We start from the raw sequence: 23,196 nt of genomic DNA, 5'->3' as shown, positions 1-23,196 counted from the left end.
GATAGATAGATAGATAGATAGATAGATAGATAGATAGATAGATAGATAGATAGATAGATAGATAGATAGATAGATAGATAGATAGATAGATAGATAGATAGATAGATAGATAGATAGATAGATAGATAGATAGATAGATAGATAGATAGATAGATAGATAGATAGATAGATAGATAGATAGATAGATAGATAGATAGATAGATAGATAGATAGATAGATAGCTGTTTCACGGTATAGTCCTGGTGGTATCCCTAAAGTAACTTGTAACTAGGGTTGGGTAGGGTTACTTTAACTGGATTACTTTCAATTACTTTTGGATTACTCTGATACAAATTACGCTAATAAAAGACCGAAGAAACTAAGTATGAATAAAATTGTGACTCACAACACGTGGTGAGCTTTCTCTCGTGGCTTTGATCTCCGGCAAAACTAACATAAAGTGCGACAGAAACAAAATGAAAATAAATCCAAACAGCTTGCCAACATCATTTTTGCCGTTCCATGTATTCCGCTACTCCCCAAGCCTGCACAAAATTTAGTAATTTCATTCATATTTAGTTTCTTTTGTCTTTTATTAGCATATTTGGTATTAGAGTAATCCAAAAGTAATTGAAAGTAATCCAGTTAAAGTAACCCTACCCAACCCTGCTTGTAACCTAAATTGTCTCCTAAGTTCTGGATTGTTTTCCATGACCGAACGGTACCTGCATTAAACTGAAATCCAGGCTGTAATAAAACGTTAGAATGAGTCATGTAACAACAGTTGATGAGAACGAGGTTCCTTCTACTTGAGGTATACAACGCTCTAGGAGCACTAAAGGGATACAAGAAAGTCTAAAGTTTGTTTTCCTCCTGTGCTGTTCCTTTTACTTTCCTTATTTTCAATCAATCGTCAACCTCCTCTTTGAAATAGGATCATATCATATTGTATTGTCATTTATTGCCATTCATCTAAACATTATATTATCAATGGTGTATTGATTTTGCAGCAGCTGCAATAAAACATAGGAATTATCACACAGATGGAAAATTGTATTTCCCCTGGCTATTCCAAAAACAACGAAACTCTGTGTTCGCATGTTTTGTTAGTCGAGGACAAACCGATTAAATGGGGCATTACAAGGCCGGTTTCATGAACACTACCGTTCATTTAACTCTAATGCTGGCATTTTATCTTGCAAGAAGAATTACCGGTACAAGATAGTACCATCATTCCGGATATTTTTTTCAACGCATTAGGTGCCATTGCTATTTGCACCTGCAAGCCCGAATGGGAAAAGGTGCAGCCTTTTCCTTTATACTTTCTATGCATCTCAATTTGCGGTATAGGGATTTTCTCATAAAATATAATTGGACTGAACACATGAAAACATCTAAATATGGATTGGACAAATCATCACACTGAAAACAATTCGAGCCTTTTACACAGCTCAATTATGGTTTGAGCGTGTTCAAAGCCCAAATGATATTGGTGACCCCAAACATATGTTATCACTTTCGAATCATTTGGCCTTTTATTCCAAAGGTTTGCATTTGTAATATAAGAAAAGCCCTGACAAATGCAGTGCGCTAGTTGAAAGTCTCAGCTGGTTTTAGGTGAACATCACTATTAGAGTATTTGTTTTTTTTTGGGTAGAGTAAGTTTCATCTCTGGGTAGGAAAAGGCCTGCTCTGTGGTGTGTATCGGTGTCAAACGGTATGGAACTAATCTCCACTGAGCTATTTCTCATTAGAAATGGACCCCTGAGCGCTTCATCAGACGGTGGACGGTAGGCATGGACAGGGGAAAAGATAGGTCTCTTCCTGCAGATGTGCCTTATTTAGTGTCGGAAAGTAATAACTTTGTGACAGTTTTATTGCGGTCTGGAATAAAGGGCAAGAGCAATGTTCAACCATGCGTGCACATGCTTCTGGATTTAAAGAGATCCAGTCAATGGCAATTCAGGTGCTGATGCATCACTATCACCTGTCAGATCTTTGGTTAAGCAGTGAGTTTGATGTACATTTACTATATGTGAGAATGGCGATGAACAGGTGCCCGATGTCAACCTAAGTGTCACGTGGTGTCGGACAGACACAAATGCAGGACACAAGGGAGGGGTGGGGGCGGGTGAATGTTTACTGGAGAGAAGGGTGTGTGGGACCAGAACTGCTTAGGAGGAGATCTTGATCTTGAGAGGTGGTCTTCTCTCCCTGGTGTACTTACAAGATCAAAATCCATTGATATGTTCTCTCCTTATTTTGAGTGTCTACTAAAGTCTAAACTTAACACGAACTTAACACCAATGATCCACTACTGCTCTTAACAAAGTAGAGCTCACTTACTACCAATATCCAAGCAACCAAGTGGGGATTATATTCTTCTGGTGGATATTGAAATCTCTTCCTGTTGACATTATGCCACCTTTTTACATATATGCAGTGTTTCAATGTTGCCCGAAGAACCAGTGCAGCGGGGCGGCAGTAGCTCAGGAGGTAGAGCGCTTGTCTTGGGATCAAGGGATCCCAGTTGGAATCCCAGCTCGTCCGTGTTACATGTGGAAGTGTCCTTGGGTAAGACACTGAACCCCTAATACCCCCAATAAGCAGGTTAGCGTCTTACATGGCTGCAATACAAGGCCGCTATTGGGAAATGTGGAGCACATTGTAAAGCGCTTTGGGAAGTCATTGACTTGAAAAGCGCTATATAAATGCAGATCATTTCATTGCAGCGCTGTAGGAAAATGCAATGTGCTGTTGGGAAGGCACCCTAAAGACATCAACATCTTGGTCATCTTATTCTGTCTGCTGCAACGTCTGGAAGTAGGCTTGTGTGTACCCGCAGAGCTGGCGGCTGATATACAACCTTTCGCTTTCTCCCTCTGTTCATAAAGGGATTTACTCACTCTCTGTCACGGCCAGCAACAATAATGAATGGCGACCTTTTTGCTACCAATCCCGAGTGCATTCACCAATTGATGTGTTTCTCACACTTGGTAATGGGATGAGCAGCTGTAAAGAAGAGTCACTTGTATCGGACCACTGGGGGCAGTGTTAAAATTTGCTAAATGATCTACTAGATCAGTGTTTTTCAACCTTTTTGAGCCAGGGCATATTTTTTACATTGGAAAAATCTTGCGGCACACCACTAACCAAAAATTTTATAAAATGACACTGAACAGTATGTTTAATTATAATATAATTTATAATACCGCCGGCTTTTACAGCACAGACATTTGAAACTGACATAATATTTGCAGAAAATGATTCATAAATGTTTTATAAAATTTTTAATTTTAAAAGGTGACATTGGATGATCGAACCTCCTGTGTGGAGTTTGCATGTCCTCCCCGTGCTTGTGTGGGTTTTCTCCGGGCACTCCGGTTTCCTCCCACATTCCAAAAAAATGCATGTCAGGTTAATTGGTCGGTCCATAAGGTTGAGAAACCCTAAACTACGCTATGTGTTTCAGGCAGACTGGCTGGCAGACGTCTCTGATCCTTGCTGAAGAAGACAAAAAAAAATATTTATTATTTATGAAAGTACTAAGTAAATAAAGAGAGTAGTGGTCACATTATCTTCTGTATCTGCAGCAGGACTTGCGCTGAGTCAGCAAGCGACTAAGCTCACCGATAGGATGTCTCAGAACGCGCTCAATACCGCCACTCTCCGGTGACAGATGACCTAAAGTTGTTGCAGGAAACGTTAACAACTATTAGGAAGACCCACGCAGTTTTCAACATGTTTCCATAACTGATTAACGAGAGGACGCTGTGGCGTTTCCGCCACTTCTTTGCATAAAAGCAGGCTGCGGATTCAGCATTGTCAGCAGGAAAACTGCCCGCTAACTCTGTGCAGATGTGGTGTCTGCTCTTCTCCCGGCTTTTTGTCTGCCGGCATATTTTTCACATGTGAGGAATAAGTGCTGCCATTGAAAAGTCGTAGAACACAATGGAGTTCTTTGCTATTCGTAGCACACATAAACCGCGGTTCGCTCAGGGTCGGATGAACCAAATTTGTCTTGTTCATACATCGCTTGCTTTGTGACAACATCATAGGAGGATCATACATGTGTGACTGATTTATATAATTTGCCTTTGTGCAGAAAAACTCTACAACTCCACTGGAAGGGAGCTGAGGAGAGCCCTTTTTTCACTCAAGCAAATCTTTCAGGTAAGTCGTCCTTCTCAGCACAGAGTTTGTACGGATGCTTAAAATCCTTTAAAATGCTAGATTTTTAATGTTGTGTATTCAAGGTTTAAAAACTGCTTGAAATTTAGGTAAATACTTGCCATATTTTTAGGGAAGGTGACGGTTAGAAGGTAGGGTTTGGGTTTAAAAAAATAGATTTAAACTTATTTTATGGTTTCAAAACAGGAAAATGGCTAGGGTTGGAAATTAAGCTTCAGTCTCCTTATAGAATATTTATTTATTTATTTATTTATTTATTTTTGTCATTCTTTGTAACCATGCACACAGAACAAAATGTCAATACACCTGACCAGTACAGTTAAACTGTAGCGAGCCGATGCAGCCGCAGTCAAACAGGGCGCTGCCATTTTAGACCCAACTGCTGTGTTAGGAGTCATTAGGTGACCAAACCCTTAAATTCCAACCCTTAATGCCGAGCGCCAAGCAGGGAGGCAATGAGTACCAATGTTGCAAGTCTTAGGTATGACTCGGCCGAGGCTTGAACCAGCGACCTTCCAGTCTCGGAGCAGGCGCCCTACCGTCTAGGCTACCGAGCTTATGAGGATATCAAACTGTATCGAGGGTTCTGAAATTGGAGATAGTGTTGCGGCAACAGTCAGGTGTACGGGAGTCAGGTGTAGGGTTAGGATCTTGTATTTGAGCTCCATATTGGGGTTCTAAAGTAAATGTCGGGATCCCAATTAGGGTTACGAGTTAGGGTTTTGGTTCCAAACAGGGTCAGGGCGAGTTGCACTGCTAGGCTTAGGTATAGGACTTGGGTTAGGAGCTACGGTTTGGGCTGTAAGTTTGGGTTTTAAATCAATTTTAGGGTTCAGAAATAAGGTTGGGGCTAAAGTTAGTGTTGAAAACTGAGGTTTAAGCTCCCGTTCTTTTGTTTGGCGTTGCATTTCTCTTCTTAACGCACTGGAGAAAAATGGCTTTTTAAGTCCTTAAAAAGTGCTTGAATTTGGTCATGTAAAAGGTGCACGAACCCTTTCAGCAGCTGGTTTGTTGCACTACCACAGTGCTGGTAACAATCGTGTTCTATGGTAAAGCTGTTATGGAAGTAGTTGAATCCTCTCTAGGGGAGGGTAGGGGCCCCCTGATGGCCCCACAGTGTTAGGCTCCTGTCTCCCGCGCTCCCGTCTGAATGGCGACCTTTATCAGAGCGAGCTCCAGCTAAGCTTTAAATAATAATGTTACTGACAGGTGAGAGTTGCAGGTGGTTTTGTCATTGGGGAGGAAATTGCCAACAACAGTTGAAAAATAAACCTCAAGACTTTTCCTTTTTATGAATGGCCTACTAGGTTTATTGTATTGCTTTTTAACTCAATGTTTTAAATCAGTTTTTATCTTGCTGCAATCAGTTTTTAACCTTTATCTCTAGCATGTTGAAATTGTATTGAAATGTAAAGTGATAATTCAATGTCATTCCTGTTATTTACAGTTATTTTATCAAGCTGAAATATGAGGAGAAAGCTTTGCTTGTGTTGCAATAAATAGTTAAATATTATTATGTAGTTAGCATTAGTCAATTTCGGCAAACTGAATTGTTTTGTATGGAGGATCAGAATTTCTAGTATCTAACCATCAATTAAATGAAATACATATAAATTATAACATTTCACCAAAAAAGAAGGAAAAAAGAATCTACATATATCTATATAACCTAAACGGTTGGTTGGTTGCTCGGTTGCTTGGTTTGATGGTTGGATGTGTGGATGGATGTGTTTGTGGATGGAACTAGAGCTGTAGGGGCACCATTTCTTATGGTGTGTTTTGTGCAAGTACAGCCTGGTGGCGCCCGTCTCTCTCCAGGCCAACATATATTTCCACCAACATATAATTCCACCAGTCTCAAACCTAGGACCTTTAGCATTTCAGGCAGCACATGCTATTAGCTTTAAATGTACCATCAAATGTTTGTTTTTTTATTTTTAAATTGGAAGGCACTTCTTTAAATTAGGTCAATTATCCATCCATCCATCCATTTTTGTGTCCATACTAGGGTTGCGGGGGGTGCAGGAGCCCATCCCAGCCACCTTTAGGCAGTGGACATGGGACACCCTCAACTGGTTGCCAGCCAGTCGCAGGGCACACAGAGACAGAAAACCCACTCGCTCATTCACACCTAGGGACAGTTTGAAACTGCCATTGACCTGCCATGCATGTTTTTGGAGAGTGGGAGGAAAGGAGAGTGCCTGGAGGAAACCCATATATACACAGGAAGAACATGCAGAATCCGCACTTGGAGCCTGGCCGGTGGCTAGAATTGGACTCTGGACAGCCACACTATGGGGCTGCGTGCGAACCAAGTCAAGTCAAGTCATTTTTATTTGTATAGCCCTAAATCACGAAGAGTCTCAAAGGGCTTCACAGATTATTACACTATATTACACAGACTATTTTTCAGACGACGAGAAGAGTAGGTTATTCATATGCTATGGAGTAGAAGTGAGTTTTAAGTTTAGATTTAAACATTTCCACTGAGGTTGCAGATCGGATCTCAGGGGGAAGAGCATTCCACAGCACCGGTGCCCGGATGGAGAACGCTCTCGAACCAGCAGAACACTTCTTTGCTCTTGGGATCACCAGAAGACCGGCACTCTCAGATCGTAGGCTTCGGACCGGGACGTAGGGGCAAATCAGATCTGAAAGATAAGAGGGAGCAAGTCCATGTATGATTTTGTACAATACTAAGAGAACCTTGAAATCACATCTATGGCTAACTGGGAGCCAATGCAGGTTAGCCAAAATCGGTGTTATGTGATCGTACTTTTTTGTCCTAGTTAAAAGCCTCGCTGCGGCATTTTGTACCAGCTGAAGTGACTTGATTCTAGACTTCGGGAGACCAGAGAGTAGTGCATTACAGTAATCGAGACGGGAGGTAACAAACGCATGAATTATAATTTCCGCATCAGACTGAGACAGTATTGAACGGATTTTAGCAATGTTACGAAGATGGAAGAACCAACCATCCGCTGTGCTGCAAGGTCAATTATGTAAATTACAAATATTGTTATTTCATAAGATGCATATTATGGAGAAATATACAGTCTTAATTATCATAATTCATTTCAATAACAATTGTATATTTAATTCAGTTGTAAAATTTGGTTCATCAATATTATCCCAGAGTGCCTTGTCCAATCTCATTGAAAAAAATGTTCACTAAGTTGTTATTAAGACAAAATTATAGACAATTTTGATTATAATTTGAATAAAGCATACAACTTTAGTTTGCTTTAATCTATCCTTTATGCCCCGAAATGCATTGATAAAGAATAAAGGTTCTTTTTTTGTTTAAAAATCTATAATTACTAGTTGTGCCTCAGCCTGATTTGCTTTATGAGGTAATAAAGTATTTATCTTTGTGTGGCTTGATGTGCATGATAAGGTTGTTTTTCCACTTTTTCAAAGGTCTCGAAGCACTCAAAGCCCTTTGAGACTCTTTGTGATTAAGGGCTATACAAATAAAATGACTTGACTTGACTTGACTCTGTCTGCATCATTTTGGGTAGGTTTTTGTTGTTTTTATTGTGGAAAGAAATAAGATACACAATAATATGCAAGGATCTGACACTTTGTTCGATAAACATTTCATGATGAATTTTGTATATATAATTTTGGAGTCACTGCTATTTCCACCAGAAGTATCATTGTTGATCTTAAATCAATGATAAACATGCTCTAATAAATAAATGAATATAGATTTTATTCACAAATACATTTGTTTATGCCTGTCTTTATTTATTGTATTTTTAATCTGTTAGGGTTTAACATACTTACGTTCACCAGAGGGACCCAATCGGGGTTTGATCTCGCCACACACCTCTGCTGAATTATCCAGAACCTTATAAAATGGCATTTTGATATTGAAAGTTGTTGGGTCATTGTATCAATTTCACTTCCACTACCACCCCTGGTTTCTTTGTTACTTTGCTATGTGCATTTTCAACTTCCAGTTTCGGTCTGTGTTTCTGGTTTGGGCATGTCCTTGTTTAGTGAACCTATGTTTGTTTGCTACTTGGTACCTTCTTTAGTAAATAAGTCCATCCCTCTCTTTAAGCGCCCTTGACTCCAGTTCCCACCTTCCCCACATGGGTCCATTATTAACATAATCAGCTAAGGGTAGCACTTGCTATTTAGCTTTTCAACTTCTTAATTCTGTGTAAATTTATAAAGGGTACAAGGGTAGATATTCCACAAATTTTCTAGCACTCACCTATTGCCGCATAGTCTGTGTTTAGCGCCTGATAGACGAGATGGCTCCTACAAGGTGTTGAAATGCGTTTCCTCCATATGTTCACTCGCTCTGATACCAGTACTGCTGCAGATGGTTTAAAGACTTGGCTGATGAATATATTTTTCAAGTTTACAAATATATTTGTTAACTCTAACTGATTCCTTTTGTCCATGTAAGTCTTAACCAAATTGGTACTATTGAGATGTCTTAACCAAAGAGTATTCGTATGAATATATATCTGCCAAAGCTAAAATTCTATTGATTAAACTAGGTCTTCAACTCACAATTTTTTTAATAATCGATAAATATGTTGATTGTTTTTTATATTTATATATGTATATGGGGTGGCAGTAGCTCAGGAGGTAAAGCGCTCGTCCAGGCATCAAGAGGTTCAACACTTTAATTATATGATTTTAACCAATTTTATTAAGCGATTTTAATCAATTTTATCAACTGTTTTTTGGAGCCCTAGTTTCAACAACTATATTTGAAATCACAATGGAGAAAGAAATTCTTTACAAACTAGCATCCTTCTTAGTGTAGGAACCAGGCTTTTTGAGTTCTGTGGTACATTTAAAAGTAATCTTGTTCTGTTTAAAGATAAGTTTGCTCTCCTTTAAAAATTCCCAATTGTTCATAATTGAAAATTTCTTTTGTAGTAAATACAGGAATATTCTGATATTTTTTGCTTGTTTTAAAGGGACAGTGTGTAATTTTTTTAACATTAAATATCACTGTATAGTGTAGTGCAACTGAAAACTGAAATGAAATGATCTGCATTTATATAGCGCTTTTCAAGTCAATGACTTCCCAAAGCGCTTTACACTGTTCTTCACATTTCCCAATAACAGCCGTGATCTGTGCAGCCATGTAAGGCGCTAACCTGCTTATTGGGCGTAATTGGGGGTTCAATGTCTTACCCAAGGACACTTCGTCATGTAACACGGACAAGCCGGGATTCGAACTGGGATCCCTTAATCCTAAAACGATCGCTCTACCTCCTGAGCTACTGCCGCCCTTTAAAGTCTTTATTACATGGTTATTGTCATAGATATCAATTTTGTCAAACATTGTATGAAACAAGATTAGACACAGCTTCTTCTCCGGGGCAATTACCACCCTAAACAAGAGCACAAAACTGAAAACCTGTATCAGAGTTTGTACGGTTTCTTGAAATCCTTAAAAAATCTTGAATTTTGTGTTTTGAATTTTTGAAAAGTGCTTGAATTTTGTGTGAATGGCTCGTTAATGCTTGAAATTGTTGCCGTATTTCTCGGCAGTTTGACTCTTTAGACCACGCATTAAATAAAGAAAGATAAAACAAGTCTGCTTGAAAATTAACTTAAAATGAAAAGACTTTCCTTTCTCTACAGTCACTCAATGTTTTCAGTAAGGAAAAGAACAAAAAATGGTACAACACAAACCAAACAGATGTCAAAAAACACAAATAAAATGGTGCACAGAAACTCAGTTTCATTTTCTATGCCCCATTAGCTGAAGGGTAACTGCTGGTTTAATATTTGGCTTGGGATTTGTCAGATTTTCTGGACCTTTTATTCTCCATGCAGCACGCAGTGACCTCGAATTTCCCTTCGGGGATGAACAAAGTATCTATCTATCTATCTATCTATCTATCTATCTATCAAACAACAGGGCTATGGATCTATCGACATTCCTCTTTTAATGGTACTGGGGAAAATGGACAATTGTCTTTGAAAGTCCTTAATAGTGCTTGAATTCGGCCTTTCAAAAGGTGTACGGAACCTGATATATGTTGCGGCTTTTTGAGGGGTTTTGTGTTCGTTGATGCTAAACGTTATGCCCAAAACTGCCAATTCCAATGCTCCAATGCTATATAAAGTTACTGAGTGATTTTTATTTGTCTACTTCTCTACAGGACGACAAGGATCTGGTGCATGAGTTTGTGGTGGCCGAGGGGCTGACTTGTCTGATCAAAGTGGGTGCTGAGGCTGACCAGAACTACCAGAATTACATCCTCAGAGGTGACCACACAGTGTTGTATTACTTTGTCACACTTATGGTTTTAGGTCTGAAGGAGGACTTCACCAATCAATCCCCAAACACTTGTCTGTCCGTAAACCTGTCTGGAAGCACGTTCTTACTGTGTAAATTGATACTTCGAGTATATGACTTTTTCATGTGGAAAAAAAAGCATACACGGCAACATGATGCCGAGTTTAGGGGCTGCTTAATTTATCAGCCCTGGTTGTGAAGGGGGGAAGCCGGGTAGTGCTGGACCCACCCGCTGCAAGGTTAATGACATTTTACGGCCTGCTATCAAGTCACACAGGCTTAAATTTCTCATAAGAAACCGCTCTTTTTTGCGTTTCTTTTCTTTAGGTCCTTTTTTGCATATGTTGTGTTTAGCCGAATCTGCAATTATTGAAATTGCACCCACCACAGGTTGATTTATGTGACTTTTATGTGATCTAAATGAAGGGTGCAAAATTCCAGGAATTTACAAAGCTGGAAACGACCCATTTATTAAAGTAGAGCCGTGCAGCGTGCATAGTTAAAGTCAAATGGCAAATGAACTAATAAATGAAGAGTGACACAAAAACTACTTGTGTTGAAATTTAATGTTGCATAAAGGAATGTGCATGACTTTAATAACATGTTCTGGGTAAAATTATTACGTTAAAGACTTATTTTCTTTTAATTTTTACTCACAGGTGATTCTCATAGAAAATGACCTAGAATTTTCAGGTGAAAAAAATAAACATGCCCTACCTTTTTACTACAGGGTTCTTATTGCTGCTTCAAATATTGAAAATGCTTGATTTGTAATGCTCGAATGTTGCGTGAAGTTCTTGTAAATGCTTGGAAAATGTTTCCATATTTTACAACAAGTCTGCGTCAAAATGACGCCAAAACTGTTTTCTGGTGGCTTTGCTTTGCCATTCCATTTTTTCAGCTGGCGATGTCCAAGAGGACAGGTGTATATTACAGGCACTGCCCCACTTATGAACGAGATTTGTTCGTAATTGCTTTGGTGCTATATTTTGTATGGAATGTATATTGAAGTTTTATGTAATTAAGTTTACGGCTTGTATAAGTAACCTTTATTGTTTTGTACTAAAAAATAAACATTTCATAAAATAATATCTTCTATAAAGATAAATAAAGTTGAGTTTAACTTGTTTTTGGAAGATGGGCTTCAAGAGGTCCTCCTCTATGGTGGAGAGTGGACGAAAAATAGCAATCCAACCATTTTCTCAACCGCATCAAGCTTTTTTATTCCACTTTCGTTTCAAAAGAAACGGCTCGACTCTTGTTTACACTTTACACCAACCATGTTGAATGGATGCATGAGATATTAAACAATAAAAATGTCAAAGTTCTTAGCATGCTGGTGATACAGTACAGTATGTTTACACACAAACTTGGAAGAGGAAGCTGACTTTTTTCCTTCCGGGTAGATGCTGGGTGACCTCTAACAGCGCCACACGCCGGTAGCGGCGGAAAGAACCACTACAGTAAAGCTCTGTACTCGAAAAAAGGTCCACACAATACAAAATCTAATTTACAGCAATGTCCGGATATTTTTCGACATCCCCAAAAAATCTTTCATATCTACTGTTTATCGTAAGTCGAAAGGTCGTAAGTAGGGGAGCGACAGGACAGTAGGTCTACTAGTGCAAGGATTAAGCATCAAATATGGACATTTATTATGGCCCATGCTAAAAATGAACGTAGCGTTTCCCATTGGTAAGTAGTTACGGAAAAACTTTGTGCAAGTGAAAATTTAAGCTACATATTAGTGTCATTCTACCCAATAGAGGATTTGTGATTTACTCAAGATCTAAAAATCTATATACCGTAAATGCACATGCAAGATTTATGTCGCTGACCTATTTCTAGGTCTTCAAAATACATAATTTACACCGGATTTCTTCTCATCATGATACTGGAAGAATTGGAAAAATTGCCTTTGAGAGTCCTTAAAAAGTGCTTGAATTTGGCCATGAAAAAGGTGCATGAGAACCCTGTTACTACGTATTTGAACTGTGACGTTTGAACGAGATCCTTTAAAGTGGATCTTTATGAGCCACTTTTGTGTTTAAATGAACCTCACCTTGAAACCAAATTCAACTTTAAGTTAAGCTACATTCATTCTTGGGCCCCTTTATGTTTATTCTCTAAAAATGTGTCATTGCCCCTAACTAAGAGTTGACCTCGCCTGGAAGTCAAGGACAAATAACCCATGTTACTCCCCTTTTTGCAGGTCATAAACATCGACATAACCCCTGCTTGCATTATGTTAGCCTCCAACTTTAGTGTTCTTTTTTCCCCCTCATTCCCTTCACAGATTGATTTGTACAGGAGTAGGAGGAGGTTTTATTTGGACCATGCAGCGTAAGGGAAGATGTTTGTGTCACCGGGTGATGAATCATTAGACCACTTCTTATATCATTTCACTCCCATGTCTGATTAAAATAGTCTTATCGCTTATTTGCTCCCCCTCATGTTTCAAAATCACTTTGAGAAACGTCACCACCCTCCCACAAGAACCTTTAACCTGTTTTAATTCCTCATTTTGTTTCTCTTGACTAACCTTGGACTATGTGTTCCCTCTGTCGTGAGTACAGCGTGAGCAGGGGCACACATTGGTGTGCGTAGATCTCTTGTTGCTCAGTTGATGAGTAAATATCGGTGTTGGAGTGTGTGTGTGAGAATGGGTAAGTGTGAAGCACATTGTACAGCATTTTGGGAGGTTGTCAGTGACTTGAAAAGCTGCCCTACTCACGAACGGTCAGAAGTTAAATTTGGTGCTATATTTTGTATGTTTAAGGTTTGTATAAGTATGTTTAAGGCTTGTATAAGTAACCTGCATTGTTTTGTACTAAAAAGAAACATTTCAAAAAATAATATACTCTATAAAGATAAATAAAGTTGAGCTTAACTTACTTTTGGAAGATGCGCTTCAAGAGGTCCTCCTCCGTGGTAAAAAGTGGCCAAAAAAAGCGTTCTGACCATTTTCTTAAGTCAAGTCAAGTCAAGTCAAGTCATTTTTATTTGTATAGCCCTAAATCACGAAGCGTCTCAAAGGGCTTCACAGATTATTACACTATTACACAGACTATTTTTCTTAACCGCATCAAGCTTTCTTTTTCCACTTTAATTTCAAAAGAAACGGCTCGCCTCTTCTTTGCACTTTACACCAACCATATCGAATGGATGCACGAGATACTAAACAATAAAAATGTCACAGTTCTTATATTATAGACATAGACAGTATGGAATACTTACACACAAACTAGGAAGAGGAAGCGGATTTTTCTACTTCTGGGTGGATGCTGGGTGACCTCTCCCAGCGCCACTTGCCGGTAGCAGCGAAAAAAAAGCACTACAGTAAGGTCCTGTACTTTGAAAAAGGTGCACACAATGCAAAATCTAACTTAAAGCAATGTCCGGATATTTTTCGGCGTCCTGAAATAATCTTCTGTATCTACCATTTTACGTAAGTCGAATGGTTGTAAATAGGGGAGCGTCTGTACATAAATGCAGTCCATACACGAAATGCGGAACCGGGCCTGTTGAAGCCCTCAATAGGATTGTACAATGTTGCAGGAAACAACAGTGTTCTTTCAAAACTCTTTTTGTCCCACTGAAAGTAATAGACAACAAAGATGCATTTAAACTGATTTGCTGTCATTGACGGTTCAGTGCCAGCCCATTTAAATGGACCTTGTCACAATCTTGTACTAAAGTTCCAGTTTCTCTGTAGGTTCGCTCTCTATCTACCACTCTCTCTCTCCTACTTTTCTATTCCTCTTAAACATATGTTTTTGGTCACTCGCTTAAATTTTCCTTTTCAGACCAGCTGTCACTTGTTTTGATTTTCCTCATATTACGATTCTCCCTCATCACTATTCAAACACCCTCTTCTTGGCACTGGATTAGTGTGTTTTTATTACAATAAAGTATATATATATTTTTTGGTCTATCTTATATTATTGTGATGATTATGACAACTTTTTTCCCACTTACATTTTAAGTCTAGTTTTTGCCCCTGCGTGGAAGCTGTTTTAATGTCTGAAAAAAAGACACAATGTGACAAACTATTACACAGCATTTCACAAATATGACGACCATTAAACAAATGAATACCTTCCCAGAGAGGGAGCTGGGTGCAGGTATACGCAAGAAGCTCCTTGCTCACTGGCCCGGTGCTTGTTAAATATCCGCTAGCACTTAATTGGGTCTGAATTGTTCCTGCAGCGTATGCTAGCGGGCAAAACTGTTTTAAATGGTGGAATAAGTTTGTCCTGTTGCCCGTCTTGGTTAACACATGCTGACAGCAAAGATGGCAGAGCATGTCTCAGCTCATTTTTTTTGTTTGTTTGTTTGTCTTTTGTTTTTTTAAACAAACTCGTAAGTAGTCAGTGTTCATTTTACGTCTTAAAAGTGATGGTGACTCGCATGCTCAAAAATCTATGGGTCCCCAAAATTAAGTGTTATTGAGGTTGAAATTGTAAATCGGCGACAAATATATAATATGAATCTATATATATTCATTAGGGTCGCGGTGGGGCTGGAGCCCATCCCAGCCATCTCCGGGCAATGGAGATGGCCTGGTTGCCAGCCAATCGCAGAGCACACAGGGACAGACAACTCATTCGCTCATTCACACCTAGGGACAATTTGGACCGGCCAATTCACCTGAAATGCATGTTTTTGGAACGTGGGAGGAAACCGGAGTGCCCGGAGGAAACCCACGCAAGCACGGGGAGAACATACAAACTCCGCACAGGATGTCTGGAGCTGGATTTGAACCCACGACAGGTTCCCATGACATGAACTGTGCCTCACAAGCGCTAACCACTGCGCCGCCGTGCTGCCCTATATGTACATTATACAAAATAATATTGCTAAAATAATTATATTAATCTATATTTTCATTCAGTTCTAATCATCACAGTTAATTGGTAATATAAAGCGCGCTTGTCTTGGGATGAAGGGATCCCAGTTCGAATCCCGGCTCGTCCGTGTTACTTGTCGAAGTGTCGGAAGACATTGAACCCCTAATACCCCCAAAAAGCAGATTAGCGCCTTACGTTGCTGCAAGGCCGCTATTGGGAAATGTGGAGTACATTGAAAAGCGCTTTGGGAAGTCATTGACTTGAAACGCGCTATATAAATGCAGATTATTTCATTTTATTTCATTCTGCATTATGTTTCGACTTATTACTGACACTGAAGAAATTACCAATTTTGTGTAGATTTTCACCTAATACTAACTGTTTTTCTGAGTCATACTTAACCTTTACTCGACAACAACCACCACAACAATGACGTAATCTCGAAGCAATGAGATCTCGTTTGCCGAGATCTGCGTGCAGACGAAAACTCGAACCGCGAGACTAAAACAACAATGGCGGATCTGCCTGACGAAAAGTTTGGAGTGCGGTAAATCTTTGTTAAAAATAAAAGTAATCGGGTAATAATGACAAATTTGTGTCAAAAAAGTTACGTCCTGGGGACGCACGTTGATTTGAGACTATGCGTCCCCGGCAAAAATGATGCGTCTAGGGCAAACGAGAACACTGAGTAGTCAAAATACTTCCAAACAACTAAAGATAGTGATCTCTCCTGTTGATGAACATTTCAGCATGCTTCGATTGGTTATCCTGGGTTTTCATCGTTCGTCAATTTATTGCTCATTTTGGCCGTGTTGATGTCCACTGAGTGAACCACTAATCCTGCAAAGTTATTGGCTCTTCCCCGTCACCTTATTCGTCTCCTGAACAATTGGAACTTATCTTTTCCTTGCATTAGTGCCCCATTTTCTCCGGTGGTCGGGTGGTAATTACTGTTTAAATTATCAACTTTTCTCGAGCATTTTTATTATTTATTGTGGCAAGAATTATATGGTGGTTGTTATCATTATCTCTTTATCGCCAGGACCTACTTTTATGTCAATTATCGAGCCCTCTTGTTTTGGCTTCTTGTTTTTCCACTGAATCGAACCCTTGCCTGGGTTCCCTGATCATTGGAGTACCCCCTGATAAATTCTTGGGCTGCTGCCTTTGCTGTTTGGGTTTACGGTAACACCAACTCCTTTCTTGCCGGCTACCTGTTTTCCTGTTTACCAAACCTTGCCCGAATACAAAGCAGCGCTTCGGCACCTTAGATCCGAACCGCCTCGAGTATGTTCTTAGTAGATTTTTTAAGTATTTTGCCATGATTTCCCTCTTATCATGACTCTCCCTCGTCACTATCAAATAACTCTGTCTCCTTGGCTCTGTGCTAATTCATTTTCTCAAATGTCACACCCTAAGCACTCATGTCTCAGCCTATTTTTATTCAAGGATAACATATCCTGGCATTCCATATCACTAGTACCGCCTGATGAATTCTTGAACATTCACCTTTGCTATTTTGGTTTACTGGAACACCAACCGCTCACCAGCATCTTGGACCACAATTGTTTCTCCGCTACCTGACTTCCTGTGTAACAAACCCTGTTTGAATACTAATCAGTGTTTCTGCACTTTGCTTCCATACCAGCTGCAGTGGGCTTGACAGATCTTTGACTTATTTAACCATTAATGGCAATGATCTGGTTTTAATTTGGCCTGGGTTTTTTCAATTTAGTCCCTAATAGCTGTTAAACAATGATTAAAACAACAAAAGATCTATCTTCTTCTTCCAAAAAATATGTGTGTAGTTTAAACAGCCCTTAAGGGTAAAAACACTGACCATTTTTCTTTTATTTTTATTGGGATGTCTTTCAAGTTTAAGCCAGTTTCACGAGTTAGAGAAGTCAGCCTTGAGCTTTCTGTCATGAGTGCTTTGAAAGCTCCCTCATGAATCAATAAAATTCTCTTGGAAGATGGAAAAAAGTATTCACACTTGCAGCAAGTGAACATACATATAACAAGAACAGGTTCCCAGACTCCACAAATTGGAAAAAAGCCATCAAAACCCACATCAGGCTCCCCCCTCTCATCCCCTTTCTCAGTTGTGTTGCCCTGAAGGTGTCTGTGACCGGTTAATGTTGTGATGTGGGTTACTTCAGGGTCCAGTCCCTTCTCAGGGGCCCCTGCTCACACCTGGCTCTGAGGGTTTCCAACCTGGGATTTCACTTGCTGCAGCCTTCATTACCCCATCGTTACAAATGGGAATGAGGTCACTTTTTCTGTGGTTCCTTTTTTGTCTTTGCTTTGGCTACTTTGTGCTCAGCTATGATGCAAGGTCACTCACACAACTGACCAGCGTTATTAAAGCTTCGTTAGAGGGAGTAATACTTGAATACATGAATAATTAATTAGCTGAACACACTACTCCAGGCAACAAAAGTGCTGTAAATTCCATTTAAAGTTACAATAACTTTAATTTTAAGTTTACAGGAAGTGCTTACGTATCATCAACTGTCTCTCTATCCCCGTCACTTCTCCCACATGGTGACTGTCTCCATAGTAAGTGTTCATCATAAACTCGCATTTTATTTCGTAAATATCATCTTATTGATCTTTTTACTTTATTTTTTGTTAATAACCATTTGGACGTTTTTAGTGAACAGGAGGATGTGTTCTAGCTATTTAAGGTTAACTTGAATGCTTTTGGGAGACCAGGACCAGACCAATTAATTTTTAATCATTTCATATCTGGAAAACGCAAGCAATTCGAGCTAAGATCACGATCATGGAACGACTTAAGGTCATATAACACGGTATCCCTGTATATGTTTATACTTTACTTTACTTTACTATACTTTTACAAATACTTTATAAATATTTTCAAAAAGGTCCCATGCGACTATGGATATGTAAAAGAGTGGTATTTTATTGGGTTATCTTTCTTATCTTACTGAATTTTAAAAATCAGTAAAGTAAGAATAAAATAGTTTTAAAATGATCACACATGCATTTTGTATTAGTTTTTTCTATTAAAAGGAATGTGATAGATCAGATGATATTGCTAATTTCAAGTTGCAACATATTTTAGTGTTTCCTTTTTCTAAATCATGTAAAACAAATAATAAAACATGAAAAATAACACAAGTAAAGTCATGTTTATTTATTTAGCCCTTAATAACAAGGAGTTTCAAAGGGCTGCACAGACCACAGATTATTGCAAACCAAAGACTATTATTACACCATCCCCTGATCTAAAACCTACATGAGGACAAGGAAAAACCCAAAAACCTCAGCTTGAGGAAAATGAAGAAACCTTGAGAAGGGACCGCACATAAGGTAATCCCCCTTCCAGGATGACCAGGCTGCAATGGATGTTGCAATAACAAATAATACACACATATTGTATACATGAAATATAGGTCATTCATAAGCTATAGAATATAAGTGTCTTTTAAGTCTAGATTTAAACAGTGCCGCTGAGGTTGTAGATCGAATCTCAGGGGGAAGAGCATTCCACTGCACCAGGGCCCGAATGGAGAATGCTCTCGAACCTGCGGTTCTCTTCTTGGCTCTTGGCATCAAGAAAATTTACTGTAGTATCTTGTTATTTTTAACATTTTTACTATATTTTTCCTTGACGATGTGTTTTACCTAAAATGGTTAATCCATTTAAAAATATGACCTAAATAAAGTTTGACATCAGTATGTTGTAAGTTATTGTCATATTCTTCCAAGCTCATCTGTTTAAACCAAGTGCATTTTTTAAAAAGAACGTTGTTCCAAAGATATTTTAATTAGTACTCAAAAAAATACAATTAATGTAAAAGTATTGGGAAAATTCATAGCATTAGTTGAACTTGCTGCAAGAGAAAGGCCCTTTTAGGTCGGTCAATTGGACAGAAAAAGAAAACAGATTGGGTAGCAGTAACAGACAGACCAACCAATTCCAGCCAACTTGAAGCAATTAGCACTTTTTCTGAAACAGTCTCCGTGGACAGTCCCTAGCATGATCTATGTTTTCACTGACACCAACTCTGCTATTTCTGCCTCTGCACTGTTTTTATGATTAAACTCACATAGTAACCAATCTTGACATTTTTAATCTACAGGAATGTAGAAAATTGTTCTTTTCTACCTTTTCAAAAGTCAGTGAGCATAAAGGGTAGTGCTACATGTCATGCTTGAAAAGCCTTTTGGAAGCAACATAAGCCATTACATGCTGTGTTATGCTGCACATTGGATTACATGCTGCAGCTTTGAGACCTGTCAATCTTGTAACACTAGTGCTTCTTTTTGTGTTTTTGTATCCTTCCCTCCGTTTCTTTGTTTGTTTGGCACGAGTATTTTGGTGGTCAGCTTTTCTTATTGATGTGATTATGACAAGATGTAAAACTAGTGAATCAATGGCCTATTGTTGCGTACTGTGTGGTGGCCTCATGAATAGTTTTTTGGGGGGAAGTACTTGCCCAAGACACACCACAGGAAATGGTCTCCCTACAACCCTAGTGGTTAGGGAGCTGTGGTTTTCAGTGTGATTTCAGCCATTTTTGAAGCAAGGCAATAAACACTAACGTCCAATTGAAAACAGTTTTTCGTATGGTAAATAATGGAAATTTTAAAAACAACTGGAGTGCGTTACAACGGCAATGTGACTGCTCAAAACTCATCAAGCTTCTGACGGTCCCTTGGTAAAAAGAGCATCGATGAACTGGAATAACCTTTTCCTTTCCTTCAACCTTGTTCTTTGAATTTTTCCTTCAAACTCAAGGGGGTCATGAATGGCCTTGTTTTGAAGATGTAGACAACATCAAGATGGTCTTGATGGCAGCGCTGCAGACGATCCCGGGTGAATCCGTCCAGAAAAGCATGAAAGCATGGCAAAGAAGCCTGGGAAAGCACTTAAGTTACCAGTGGGATTGCTTCCAAGGGGAATGCTTGTAATTTGTTGTTAGTATTGTAAACATATCTTGAGTGACTTAATTTATTTTAGTCTTATTCACAAGACAGGAAGGAATGTAATGTGTCTACAATTTTTCGACGTAACAGTACTCATGCATTTTTAATGAACTAACAACGGTATGCATGGGAATGGTGCCATAAGCTATCAGAGCGAAGCCAAATTCATTCCTTGTTGCTTTGACCATTTGGTGAAAATGAAGTGAAAGCCCAGGTGTGATTGTCACAACGTGTTGCTGGAACAAGTAGTTGGAAATACTGCATCATGTCCACTGGCTATGTTACAGAGACTGGGTTTTCCCGAGAGGCCAGACTTTAAAACATGTGCGTGATTTCTACGGATGCCGGGTACTGATACATTTTTTAAGGTATTGCTCTTCATAGTAATAAACCATTATTTACTGGGATCTAGTGGCCATTTATCGATCAAGAACCTGGAATTAAAGAAAGGGAAATTAAAGAATTGAAACGTTTGAAAATTTGTACTGTATTTTATAAGGAAATTATGCAAAGGATTAAAAACCTTTCAAAACCAAAAACGGACTTATGCTTTTAGAGCCTTAAAGCAATTGACAACCAAAATGACTAATAACGCATGTGCAAAGGCTGCGTTTACAAGTTAGAAATGTTTAAGCTGCTGGATAATCAGGAAAACTTGTTGATTTAAGCGTATATTACAGTAGTATACAATTAAGTCAAGTCAAGTCAAGTCATTTTTATTTGTATAGCCCTAAATCACGAAGAGTCTCAAAGGGCTTCACAGATTGTTACACTATATTACACAAACTATTTTCAACCGACAAGAGGAGTAGGTTATTCGTATGCAATGGAGTAGAAGTGAGTTTTAAGTTTAGATTTAAACATTTCCACTGAGGTTGCAGATCGAATCTCAGGGGGAAGAGCATTCCACAGCACCGGTGCCCGGATGGAGAACGCTCTCGAACCAGCAGAAGACTTCTTTGCTCTCGGGATCATCAGAAGACCAGCACTCTCAGATCGTAGGCTTCGGCCCGGGACATAGTGGCAGATCAGATCTGAAAGATAAGAGGGAGCAAGTCCATGTATGATTTTGTACAATACTAAGAGAACTTTGAAGTCACATCTTTGGCTAACTGGGAGCCAATGCAGGTTAGCCAAAATCGGTGTTATGTGATCGTACTTTTTTGTCCTGGTTAAGAGCCTCGCTGCGGCATTTTGTACTAGCTGAAGAGACTTGATTCTGGACTTCGGGAGACCGGAGAGTAGTGCATTGCAGTAATCGAGACGGGAGGTAACAAATGCATGAATTAATGTTTCCGCATCAGACTGAGACAGTATTGAACGGATTTTAGCAATGTTGCGAAGATGGAAGAAGGCAGTTCTAGTAATTTGTTTTACATGCATCTCAAAGGATAGTTCAGGGTCAAATATGACACCTAAATTTTTAACTGAGTCACTCTGTGTGATGTGACATTTGTCAATGTTCACAGCAGTTTTTGAGAATAAGTCCCGGCATTTAGAAGGACCAATGACTAACATTTCAGTCTTTTCAGAGTTAAGACGCAAGAAGTTGAGTGACATCCACTCTTTTATCTCAGTGAGACAGGCCTCCAAATTTCCACAGTTTAGTGTGGAAGATTCCTCCAACGGAAGATATAGTTGAGTGTCGTCTGCATAGCAATGGAAGCTGATATTGTACTTGCGAATAATATCACCTAACGGAAGCATGTAAATGTTGAAAAGTAGGGGGCCGAGCACTGAACCCTGCGGAACACCGCAGGTAACATTAAAGGGCTCAGATGTCGTTTCACCATATTTAACACAGTGTGTCCTATCTGAGAGGTAGGATTTGAACCACGAGAGGACAGCTCCTGAGAGACCAATCCATTTTTCCAACCGTTCTAGTAGGATATTGTGGCGCACTGTGTCAAAAGCAGCACTAAGATCCAGCAGCAGCAAAAGTGATGAAGCGCCAGAATCCATTGACATTAGGAGATCATTTGTTACCTTGATCAGAGCTGTCTCAGTAGAGTGGTTAGCCCTGAATCCTGATTGCATGGATTCAAAAAGGTTATTCTCCGATATGAAAGCATTCAGCTGCTGTGCCACTACTCTTTCGAGTACTTTAGAGAGGAAAGGTAGGTTTGACACAGGTCTGTAATTACTTAATATTTCTGGATCAAGGTTGGGTCGTTTCAGTGTGGGTTTAATAACGGCGGACTTAAAAGCTGCTGGAACTACACCTGAGGAGAGTGATGTATTTATAATATTTAGAACTGAAGGCCCAAGGACGCTAAAAAGACTTTTAATAAGTGAACCTGGGAGCGGGTCGAACTGGCAAGTTTTCGGTTTGGCCGCATTCACCACTTGTTTGAGATCATCAAGTGACAGTTCACTAAAACCGGCCATTTTCCCAGGGCAGCCACCCTGTCGTGCATCTGTAAATTTCAGTCCTTTAATACGTGTGGTACTAACAATATCTTTTGCAATTTCTTCCTGTATGCATTGAATCTTCTTAGTGAAGAAGACCATTAAGTCCTGAGCAGAGTGTGTCGAACTGTCTGCGATAGGCTGTTGCCTTGTAAGCGATGCTACAGTGTCAAAAAGGGCTTTGGGGTTGTTCTTTTGAGACGCAATCACCTTCGAAAGGTAGGCCGATTTTGCAGAGGCAAGGGCCGCTTTATACTTTAACAAGCTGTCACACCAGGTTTGATGGAAAACCTCAAGCTTGGTAGCGCGCCATTTTCTCTCCCATTTCCTGCATTCTTTTTTAAGGGTTCTAGTTTCCTCAGTAAACCAAGGTGTGCGTCTTTTAGGACGTGATTTTAGTTTTATGGGCGCTATTGAATCCAGCACACTAGTCAGGGTGGTATTGAACTCATTCATGAGTGAGTCAATCGAGCCATTGTATTTAGGAAAGGACGCAACTGCTCCAGGAAGGAGTTCAAAGAGCTCAGAAAC

The 23,196-nt window shown here is 39.4% G+C and overlaps 1 protein-coding gene across 4 annotated transcripts in view; it reads left to right on the top strand.

Moving 5' to 3' along the window:
- Positions 1-23,196, top strand: part of fhod3b (formin homology 2 domain containing 3b) — a 167,018-nt gene that overhangs the window by 64,009 nt on the left and 79,813 nt on the right. For all 4 annotated transcript variants that reach the window (XM_088326107.1, XM_088326106.1, XM_088326108.1 and 1 more), the window contains exons 4-5: positions 4,085-4,152; positions 10,314-10,419. In XM_088326107.1, coding sequence (XP_088182233.1) covers positions 4,085-4,152; positions 10,314-10,419 — 174 coding nt within the window. The remainder of the gene's footprint in view (positions 1-4,084; positions 4,153-10,313; positions 10,420-23,196) is intronic.

Source organism: Urocampus carinirostris, chromosome 2 (genome assembly GCF_059441175.1).
Source record: "Urocampus carinirostris isolate Australia breed hairy pipefish chromosome 2, RoL_Ucar_1.0, whole genome shotgun sequence".
Classification (NCBI taxonomy): domain Eukaryota; kingdom Metazoa; phylum Chordata; class Actinopteri; order Syngnathiformes; family Syngnathidae; genus Urocampus; species Urocampus carinirostris.
This window is presented reverse-complemented; position numbering and strand designations above follow the sequence as displayed.